Raw genomic sequence first — 10,503 nt, 5'->3', positions numbered from 1 at the left:
TTTTTTAAGTCTTGGGACTGGCACTATGGCTACTTCCAAACCAAGTCTTCACCCACTGGGCATACATTTGACAAGAGCAGACGCTTCTCAAGACTTAAAATAAATGCTGTTTTGTATCTGTGTTGGTGCTGTGGGGGCTTTCAGCAAGTGGCTGCAGTGTTATGGACCTGACTAGATTCCAGCTGGGCCTGTCTCTTTGCCATCTGCCGTTCTGTGAAGTTCTGGGAAGGCAAAGAGAAAAACAAGCTTATCGTTTATAAAGTTATTGTGGGTTTTGTGGTTGTGAGGCTTTCTGTAACATACAAGAATAACTTGTTTGTGACATCACAAGTCCGAGGATGGTAACCAGAGAGCATTATCCTCATTTTTGGGTATGCTGGTCTCATGCTCGGAGGAACAAGAGGAGGTTTGCTGTTAAGGTTTTGGTTTGCATACTCTGAGAAGTAGCATGTGGCAAAAGCAAAGCTTGGAGTCAGGGCACCAGCCTGGCGCTACCATGAAGCCAGGGCTACATCCTGGCTGCTCTGTAATAACTTAACCAGCCAGCCCTCTCATTAGAGGAATCAATCAGAGGGTGGCACGCAGTGCATTACCCCACTCACAGCACACAGTGTTTTCAAGCAATAGCAGGTGAGGACAAAGTACCTCTGCTCTCCTCTGGCAGCTGCAACAGCCTTTTGGCCAGCTCTGAGTACATGAGAGCAGCCTTCGTCCAGCTGCAGAGGCAGAGAGGTGTGCAGTTGGCCAAAAAGGTGGCTGCTTTTGCTTAGCAGAACCACGGTATCAGGCCTTCGACGTATGGACAAGTCATTTCACTTCTCTCTTTTATCCTGTGTTTTCCAAGTAAGGAGGACTGGGACCAGGGCCAATCCTCCCCCTCTGTCATGTGCTGAGTGCTACTTGCCTAACTCCAGACTTACTCCTTTAGTATTTTTAAACGTACCTTGAAATCTTCCAAGGGTGCAAAACGGCGCACACACAGCTCCCTGCATCCCTCCCTCTCTGCCTTCCCTTCCACTTGATTTTAATGCAGCGTCTCTCCAAATACAGAGAGGTATTTTTAAAACAAACCTACCAGACACTTCTGGAAACAAACCCCAACAGCCCGTGCTTGGCCTGAGTCCTGGCAGCGTGTTTCCAAGAGGGCCTGGCTGGCATTTGGTTAGCCAAAACAATGGATTTAGCACTGCGTCAGATCCCAGCTCTGCTGCAAAATGCTCAAGTACAAATCAAGGTAATCATTGTTTCTTATCGCAGAGGAAAACAAACCCTCTTGGCAGGAAACACTGTTTCAGAAAGCAACACCCTACATGACTAAGATGCAGTTTGATGGCTGTAAATGCCCCTGCTTATATAATATTGGACTCCCAGCAGACATTTGCACTGCAAACACCTAACCTGGGAGCTAGAAACACCTAACCTGGGAAATCAGCCCCCAAACCACCTTTAATTCAGCATTTAATCCAGCTTCTTGCTACTTCAAGGCAAGTTTCCGCTAGTTAGCGTAGAAATCCTCATGGGTCCAACAGTGCTGGATTTAATTCAAAACTGGCCTTTGAGCTCTTTTTCACAAATGAATCTTTATCCATAGCGAAGATGTCGATTGTAACTGAACTGCAATTCAGTTGCAACTGGATCAGGAATCACAACTTTAAATGTTACCAGCAGGAAAAAGTCTTTAAGGCTCGTCCGAAGTGATCCCCGAAGTGAATCTCATCTCCCTGAAAATCAACAGGGAAAGTCCAACGTCAGGGCGCCAGATGCTTCGTCGGGTAAGGAAGCAGCTCCATGGAGGGAGAGCTTTACAGAGCCATCCACACCAAGATTGCAACTCGCTTTGAGTCGTATTTTACACTCTGAAAATCCTGATGCAGGTTCACTTTTCCATCATGCCAGCCCTGCTACTCAAAGCAGTACCTGTGGCTGACTCCATGAAAGGCAGAAAGCAAGAGGCTTTCTTTTGGCCTCCACCGGCATCCAACGTGAGGAACGGGCGACGCGTCAAGCGAAGCGGGAGCTGGCTACCTGAGGGACCATCGGCTTCCTACCGCAGGTTGCCTCAAAGGGAAAAGGAAGCTGTCCTTGAACAATACATGCAGCCAGTTATAAATAACTCTGGAAGAGGCGCTCCTTACTGGAAGCGAGACGCTTATTCCCCCGTCGTCAAAGACCGAAGAGCAATGGACCTGTTGCGGCGTCCGAGAAAGTGGCGGGAACCGTGTGGCCGCAGCGAGTCCAAGCCTGAAGGAAGACTAAATTCTGGAAGCATGCTCTGTCGTTAAGGGTCATGATTTTTAATGTCTCCAGGTCTTTGCCCATGCATAATGGCACCACACAAAGCAGCCAAAAAAGAAAGCCAGTGGGAATTGCAGCACATGTGTTTTTGGGGGGTGGCAACGGGCTTTGCCGTGGCCCCTCGTGCTTCGCGTGGACGCGATGGCACCAGAGGCCCTCATCGCCCAGGCTGTGCTGAGGCCGGGGTCCCCGACACCCAGGGTTGTCCGCACCTCGCTGGGGGGAGGCTGCACCCCTGAGGGCCCCGCCTACAACTCCCAGCGCGCCCCGCGCAGAACGACACCCCCCAGCATGCAGTGCGGCACGGACTACCACTCCCAGCGTGCTGCGGGGCGCGCCGCTCCCGTTGGCGCCGGGAGCGGGACTCGCCGCGCATGCGCCGAATCCCTTGCGAGGAGGGCGTCCGAACTCGCCGCGCAGGCGCCGTGACGCGCTTCTGCCAGTCTGCGAACGACCCGGAAGGCGCCGCCGTCATGCCCGAGGCCCGCTCCGCGCTGCGGGAGGTGCTGCCTAAGCGAGGTACCGGCCCGGGCCCCCACCTGCTGCGCGGGCGGTTCGCGGCCCCGGCCGCCTCGTTAATTCAGTCAGATATTAAATTAGCTGGCTCATAGAATTATGATAACTAGATTCGGCGTAATTACATTAAACCTCACGGAGCGCACGTGCCTTCAGGGCCGCAGCGCCTCTGATTTGCTCTGCTCCAGCTGTTATCCCGGCCCCCTGCGCAAGGGGCCTTTCCCCTGCTCCAACCCCCTTCTAAGAGGCAGGGTTTTGAGCACAGCCTGTTCCCAGCGTCACAGGAGGTTGCCAATGACACGAGTTCCCCAACACCGTCTGTTGGGCGGGTCCCGACCTACGCTGCCTATGGCCACCCCGCACCTAAACCTCACTTCTCTTTTGCCTGCAGGCCAGTTGTCGGTCGAGGACGTGGCAACCCTGGTGCTCTGCAAGCCCAAACTGCTGCCGCTGAAGTCTGTGACACTGGAGAAGCTGGAGAAAATGCAGCGGGCGGCGCAGGAAACCGTTCGCCAGCAGGAGATGGCCCAAAGAGAGGAGCCGCAGCAGTAAGGGGTGGGGGGGCACGTCCTCTCTTCTCTCCTATGGTAACGGGCACCGCGAGAAGCAGCGTTGTAGCTCCTGTGCTGCGGCCTCTGCCCGCTCGTATAGTGATCACTGGCCAGCGTTAAAAAGATTAGGGATAATCAGAGTTTGCATCTTCTTACCGTAGGTGTGGATTTTGAAAGTGTGGCTGGACCCAGTGTGCTTGGTTCTCATTTGAGTTTTGGGTTGTTTTTTTTGACATAGCTCTATCTGCCTAGTAGGGTTATTTTTCACTCTCCTTTTTAAGTAAAAAATGCTTTATTAAAGTTAATCCTGGCTTTAGAAGAGAGAGAGAGAGAGACACAGTGTCTTATTTCTGCAACTCACTGCTCGAGGCTGCAGTTTTGCAGCTAGTCACTCTGATGTGTTGAAGTACAGGTACTCCTCCCTTAAAGTCATCTCGTTATTACTTCGCTGATCTACTGGAAAACACGCTCGTTTAAAGCCACGCAATGTTCAGTTATAATGTTGTCTGGCTAGTAGACAACTGCTGCAACGCAATTAGATTCGCTTAACATCGGTTCGCTTAAAGTTGCATTTTTCAAGAACATAACTACGACTTTAAGCAAGGAGTATCTGTCTTACACGCTCCGTCTCCGGCTAAAAGCCTTTCCCACTAAAAGGGAAGAGAACAGGTTCACAGCTACAACAGTCTTTAAGATGAGCAAAAAGAGGGAAAGGAGTGTGGAGCCAGGTTTAAAAGTGAATCCAGAAGGGAGAAAATGAGCAGAGAATCAACCGTCTGGGTGTAATTGGTGGATGCAACCCAAAACAGTTGTCTGGAGCTGTGAGGCAAACTGAGACTTGGACCAGACAGATGGCATCCCTTGGTAGATTTCCTCCAGCCAGCGGCAAACATTGGAACCTTTTAGGGGTGGTGGCTCAAAATAACAGCGTAGTTGAAAGACCAGCACTGACAGCTGCAGCTGTGTCAGCTTCACAGGCTGAAATTTGGGTGGCCAGGCTAGGCTGCTGCCTCTTGGCATACATCACATTTTTTGACCACTGTCAGATCACCAGGAGACCTCATAGAAGTGAATCCATGCACCTCCCACGTGCTTCTGACCTGTCTAACTAGTGCTTCTCTAGCAGATGCAGACAACTCAGACTCTTTATTTACTGAACTATTATTAGTAGCCATTGCCAACTCTACAGGTAGAGTTAAAATGAATATTATCCCAGTATCCAATTTTCAGCATTGTAAGTTTCAGCTAAATAGACATTCTGGAGGGCAAAAGATACTAGCGGACAACCTTAACAGTGTTAAGGATCTGAAGCTATTAATCTATATATGCCTACTCACCCAATTCACTCCCACATTTCTTCTGTGAAGAAACGGTTAGACGAATGATTCAGGAGCCATGGAAAATGTCTGCTCTCTCAAAAATAGGTTTATAAAGATAAATGAGACTTGTGTGTGGTGCATTTCATGATTGAAGATTTCTCTGATTTGAAAGTCCTCAACATTCATTAAAGACAAGTGGTCATCAGAATCTCAAATCAGCTTGGGTACATGTGGAGGTTGAGGTTGCATGGGCAGTTCTCTGCTTTCCACAATGGCAGAATGCAATACGCAGCTGTAATGCCCTTCTAGAGAGATCTGAATTTCTGCTTCATCTCAGTGAATCCATATGTGCATGTCTACGTCCAAGGCAAAGCTTGAAATCTGAATTCTAGAGCAGTGTTAATAAGTCAGGCAAGAACGCTAGCCTTAAAACAGCGACTAAATACAACTTTCCATGGTTTACATGCATCAAAAGCAAGGCAACTCATATAAGTTTAACGTAATAAATGGAAACGTTCTATTTTTTTTGTAAAATGCAACAGGACAGCTGTGGGTTAGATGTAATGAAGAACAAATGCTACTGGAGAAACTGCAGTCATCTTTACAGAAGTCTTTGGTAAAAAAAAGAACCTGCTAGTTTAGTTGCTCATTCATCTGCAGATAATGAACTTTCCGGAATTGACGATTAAAAACAGCAGAAAAATAGCTTAACCAAGTGTGTTTTTTAATACATTCTACCAGAACTGTTCATTTTTCCAGTTATATAGAAAAAATAGATGTTCCAGCCACTATTTACTAGACTGGTCATTAAGACCAATCAGTATATTCCCCTGGAAAAGACAAATGCATCTGATGACCAAGCCCCGCCATCCTTTTTTTTTTTTAAATTCTTTAAAACAAATAAACCACATTTTCCTCCCAAAGCACAGTATTTCAACAGCAGCAGCCAAAGGTGGGTCACAGGAGCTCCACTTAACCCCTTCTATAAAGCTTCATATAAACCAGTGATTTTACTACAACAAAAAGAAAAAGAAAAACCTGTTCTTGAAGGAAAAGAAGTGGCAGTCAAAGGACAATGCAGAACATGGAATGATTAGGTCAGAAACATATGGCACTTACAAAATGGTAGCTTATTTGAAGGCACCACCACAGATGTGGTTACTTGTTCTATTATATGCCCATAGAAAGGAATCTGATTCCTGAAGATAAATTTATAAAGCTATTTTAAATGATTTTTACCCCAAACAAGTACTTTTAAAAATATGAACTGTGCTAAGCAACTCTTTATGATTCAGTTGTAGAATATATATATTTTTTCCCTTTAAACGTCTAAGGCTGTGGGAGTCCATTCTTATATTCAGTAGCTCTCTAGTTTGAAACGACCTCCATCACCTTCACTTACAAAACGCTTTCTTCCCCTGGGAAAACAAAAACAAAAACCACCATGTAAAGACATTATTAGTTTAAATGAGTTGCTCTTGGCTGTCCTTGTCCACCAGAGCTGAGGAGCCCTCACTTGAATCACTACCTCCTCTGGGCACAGGAGCAAGATCACTTAACTGATCACCAGCTCCCTCTAACTGTCATATAGTTGACTGAGAGGCCACGTCATCCAACCAAGCTCACTAAACAGAACACTTGACTTGCAAATTTAGGCTTTTCAAAATTTGCCTTGTACGCTTTTATCTTACTTCCTCCTCCTATAAACTTTCATGGGAACATTAGTACTTGTGAAAGATGCTGGCTCGATATTTAGGAGACTGAAGTTCTTCGTATATTCAAAAAGCAGGCATGGAACACACAGTGACAGAGCCTTTCAGAATATTTACTGAATTTTATTTTTATATTACGCGAGTTATTACATTCCTTTTTTCCTAAAGTACAATCAATTTAACTCCTCAAAGACACCCTGAAAGGCAATTTAAAGTGCCAAGCTTGTGGCTGGTGGCTGTCTGGGAAGAGGATAAACAAGTTTTACATGCTGGATTTCTTGTCATCAAAAAGAAAAGCTTCTGTATTAAAAGCCACATTGACGCAGCTCAAGTTGAAGACAGTTGATAAAAACCCCCCCAAAAAACAGTCTAGATCCATACAGCACTTAAAATAGGCACTATGGGCATCTATAAATATACTACAAGGTGGGTGGAGGAGGCACGCTTTAATTAAAGTGGTGCTGAGCCGCTCTATTTAAAAGCGCCTGCAGCATCACGTATACTCAGCGTCCTGTGCTTCAAAATGGCAGCAGGTGTGCTTTAACTAAAGCTCATTCAATGCAAGTTAAAGCGTCCCTGCTGCCACTCTGAAGTGTAGGGACACCAGATCCACATGACATGGAGGCTGCTGGAGTCTGCCAATATAGCGTGCGATTAATCGAGTCTGCTCCGGCACACGTTGGAGCAAAGGTCCATCACATGTATAGGTGCCGTATAATCTGAAAGAGCAGAAACCCAAAAAACAAACCTTGGCTTTCTGAAAAAAGGACAGAAAGTATGTTTAAAGCTGTATGCTCTATAGGGTGCAATGAAAAAAGAAGAATGTGGCCACACAATAAACAGAAAAAAAAAAATGCTAAACCGCCATCTAAGCAAGCATCATCTATCTATGCTTTGCACTCAATGCAGAAATAAGGTCACGGGGTTGTAGATTATGTCACACTGCATACATCTACAAGGAGGAAAAGCTGATGTTGGATAAAAATTCTTATTTCTGACATTTTCTTGACCTTTGATTGCTTTATTTAGCATCCTTGATAATGCTATCACAGCCACATCACTACTCCAACACTATAAGCGTGCTCCCCACTCCTAAAATTACATTCCTTTTTCCCTAAAGTATAATCAATTTAACTCCTCAAAGACACCCCCAGAGGCAATTTAAAGTGCCACAGGTTGTTGGCACGACTGGAACCTCTGTCACCTCTGTTAGTGGCGTAACTCAGTGGAGTAGTCAGTGCTGGACCAGCACTGCAGGGCAATGGACACAACAGGCAGGTTTCACCCTGTAAACAGCAGGCCGAGAGCAAGACTAGCATTTTGGATACCACTCTAGGTTCTGAGAGTGGGCACAGCCTCTCTTATCTCTGTTTGGCTGCCAAAGCTTGAGCCTCTTTCTGCCCTGTCCTTTTCAAACCTCTCCCAAGCAAGTCTTTTCTTTCTCACCCATGGCTCTTTATCCTAGTCCTATCCTCCCTACCTAGTCATGCCTAACCTTCTCATCCCCGGCTTCTCATCCCAATTCTTCCCCCTAATTCTTCAGCCATCGTGTCTCCCCCTGACCTCCTATCTCCACTTTTCCAGAGCTGAAATTCCCTGTCCCCATTAGCTTCAAATCTAAAATGTTATAAACCTATGTTTGGTTACTTAGTGAGAAGTGTTGGGCAGTCTTAATAATGACAAGCACTATCACCATTCAGCTAGAATTATAAAGTACGTACCTAGAAGGACAGAGATCTCTGAGGGGTTTAGAAATGATACCAGCCTGGAAGCATTCTTCTACAAACCGCTCAAGCACCGAATAAGAGTGTGGCACATCCAGGTTAATATCTGGTATTTCACGATAAATCCGTTCATAACCCTGCAATGTCAGATTTAGAATACTGATTTCAATGTTTTGCTACACAAACTTCCCTATTATATTGTCAGAGCAAAATAATCCAAGCAATAATTCCAAGAAATAAAGTTTTTAATAAGCCAGCTCAGTGGAAGGCTAGCACCATACCAGGACAGCAGGCATATTATACCTACGAAATAGAAGAGCTACCAAATTTTAAGGCTCCTAAATGATGGGGCCAAAAAGTGGCCACAGTAAAGGACACATACAGTGCAGTCTTGTAGGTGGTGGCATGGAAAGCAAGACAATAGCTGTGGACTTGCACTACTCCTCCCGTACAAGTCAGAAGAATTTGGGCTTCTCTTCCTCAATACAGGCACTAAGCTGATGAAATGCAAGAGGGAAAAAAGCCTGCTAACAGGTACATATGTACTTCTCTTCTTAAGAAGGCTGGGGAAACTAACAGGTGGGTCCCTGTCTGCTCTGATAACATGCTTGCATTACTTGTTTGAGGCTTGTGACAAAACCACAAATAACTGATTTGACTAAATACATTATTTTTAAAGTCCACTGGAATTAACTCAATTTTGGCTGCCTCACTTATGAACATTATATTGCAACTTTAGGAGGAGTGAATATTTAATGCTTTCATTACATAATTCGGTAGGTAGGCAAATCCCATTTTCTTGGCAGAACATGTTTAAGTATTCTAAACTTTGCAGGTCAACAAGGAATCACTGCCCAGAAACAAAGTTAAATCAGTGGATCACCACCCATAGTTGAGGAAGATTTAAAATAAAACTGTCCTTTGAACAACCTGTAAATGTTTTTTTGATTTTCCATTTCATGTATACTTCTGAAAGACATACTTACTCTTCTCATTTGGTCCAGAGTAATAACAGAAGATGTCCACAGGGATTTCAGCAAATCCAGCATCATTTTAAAGGTCTTTTCCCCAGTTGACTCCAAAACCATTACAACTGTCTAAAATAAATCAAGTATTTAACCAATGCTGAACATACATCTTGTAAACACGACAAATGAGAAATACTATGAACAAAGAACTATGCAGCTTCCACGGCAATACATCCATCTGTCAAAAGTACTTTGTGACTTATCAATGAAAGGTACAATGGAAAGAGTCTTTGGATAAGGATACAAGGCATGAAAACCTACCATCGGTATTTGTTATAGGCCACCAAAATGGAAGAAGAAATAACAAGTTTCTGTACTATTTCTAGAGGTGCTGTAAACCACATAACCCCAAATTCATGCATCAGAGTAGCATTACAGATGGCTGTTTTCTGAAATGACGCATGCGCTAGACGCCTGTATGAAGAATTAAAATCTACTAGTAGATGGAGGGTGCAACAAGACCAAAACTGAGGAACTGTTTAGACCGTTCCTTGAACAAGTTTATAAAAAGAAAATTTAGCGTGAATGATCAGTAGACATTATTATGATCTCTCAAAATTGGAGGAAGCAGCAGGGAAGCATTTAAAACTATACCACATAAACTAGGAACTAGACTAGAAAACAATTCTCCACTGACAAGGGATTGTTTATATCATCTAAGAGAAATGGTAGACACCAATTAGAATAACAATCCATTTGTCTGAAGTCTGGTGCAATAGCTCACGGCTCTGACACCAAGGATGTCTTGATTTAGCTGAACTGAAGTATTTTCTTGCTATTCTCCCGTAGCAAGAAAGCCACATGCAACAATATACAACTATCCAATAACTGACCCATTCTTAAGGCGAATCACTTAAAAATTCCTGAATACACAAACCCAAGTCAAAAAGCACAAATTTTACTTGCAGAAATTTAGATACTCTAACAACATCAGAACTTAGGAAACGAACAACAAATTCTACTTATGCTATCTGCATGCCTGTATCAAAAAAAGCCAGCCCGCCTTCATTATGCATAATCAAAAGGATTCTGATTTCTGTCTTACTTCGTACACAAGTTCATGGTGAAAGTGGGGTACTTCTAGTTCTTGAAGGCAACGTTCAGCTTCAGATACGTCTCCAGAAAGCAAATATTCCTTCAGCAACATATCAATCTATTGAAATAAATAAATAAATGCCTGCAACTATGAGGTATAATTTAACAAGTTGATAATTCATTAGTCTATTGCACTGTCTGGCAAAAAAGTTACTCTTTCAAACTGCAACTATTATTTTCATAAAAAATAATCTTAAGTAGTGAGGACATGATAGCATGTTGATGCTGTTTATGCTAATCATGCATATACAAATGTGAAATGC

At 44.2% G+C, this 10,503-nt stretch overlaps 2 protein-coding genes and 1 long non-coding RNA gene across 3 annotated transcripts in view; 1 reads left to right on the top strand and 2 right to left on the bottom strand.

Moving 5' to 3' along the window:
* LOC109287610 lies at positions 1-1,952 on the bottom strand. Its single transcript, XR_002094911.1, has 2 exons — positions 944-1,952; positions 1-221 (listed from the first exon to the last, which is right to left on the bottom strand). It is a non-coding gene; the product is annotated as an uncharacterized LOC109287610 (long non-coding RNA).
* Positions 1,953-2,709: 757 nt separating this feature from the next.
* Positions 2,710-3,677, top strand: BBIP1 (BBSome interacting protein 1). Its single transcript, XM_019502794.1, has 3 exons — positions 2,710-2,814; positions 3,203-3,581; positions 3,618-3,677. Exons 1-2 carry the CDS (start codon positions 2,769-2,771, stop codon positions 3,361-3,363), a joined length of 207 nt encoding a protein of 68 aa, XP_019358339.1. The 5' UTR covers positions 2,710-2,768; the 3' UTR covers positions 3,364-3,581; positions 3,618-3,677.
* Positions 3,678-5,384: 1,707 nt separating this feature from the next.
* Positions 5,385-10,503, bottom strand: part of PDCD4 (programmed cell death 4) — a 28,412-nt gene continuing 23,293 nt past the window's right edge. Inside the window, exons 10-13 of the mRNA XM_019502793.1 lie at positions 10,191-10,298; positions 9,104-9,214; positions 8,115-8,254; positions 5,385-6,099 (exon numbers count right to left, since the gene is read on the bottom strand). Coding sequence (XP_019358338.1) covers positions 6,039-6,099; positions 8,115-8,254; positions 9,104-9,214; positions 10,191-10,298 — 420 coding nt within the window. The 3' untranslated portion in view covers positions 5,385-6,038. The remainder of the gene's footprint in view (positions 6,100-8,114; positions 8,255-9,103; positions 9,215-10,190; positions 10,299-10,503) is intronic.

The sequence above is a fragment of the Gavialis gangeticus genome, unplaced genomic scaffold (assembly GCF_001723915.1).
Source record: "Gavialis gangeticus isolate Ggan-Ray unplaced genomic scaffold, GavGan_comp1, whole genome shotgun sequence".
NCBI lineage: Eukaryota > Metazoa > Chordata > Crocodylia > Gavialidae > Gavialis > Gavialis gangeticus.
This window is presented reverse-complemented; position numbering and strand designations above follow the sequence as displayed.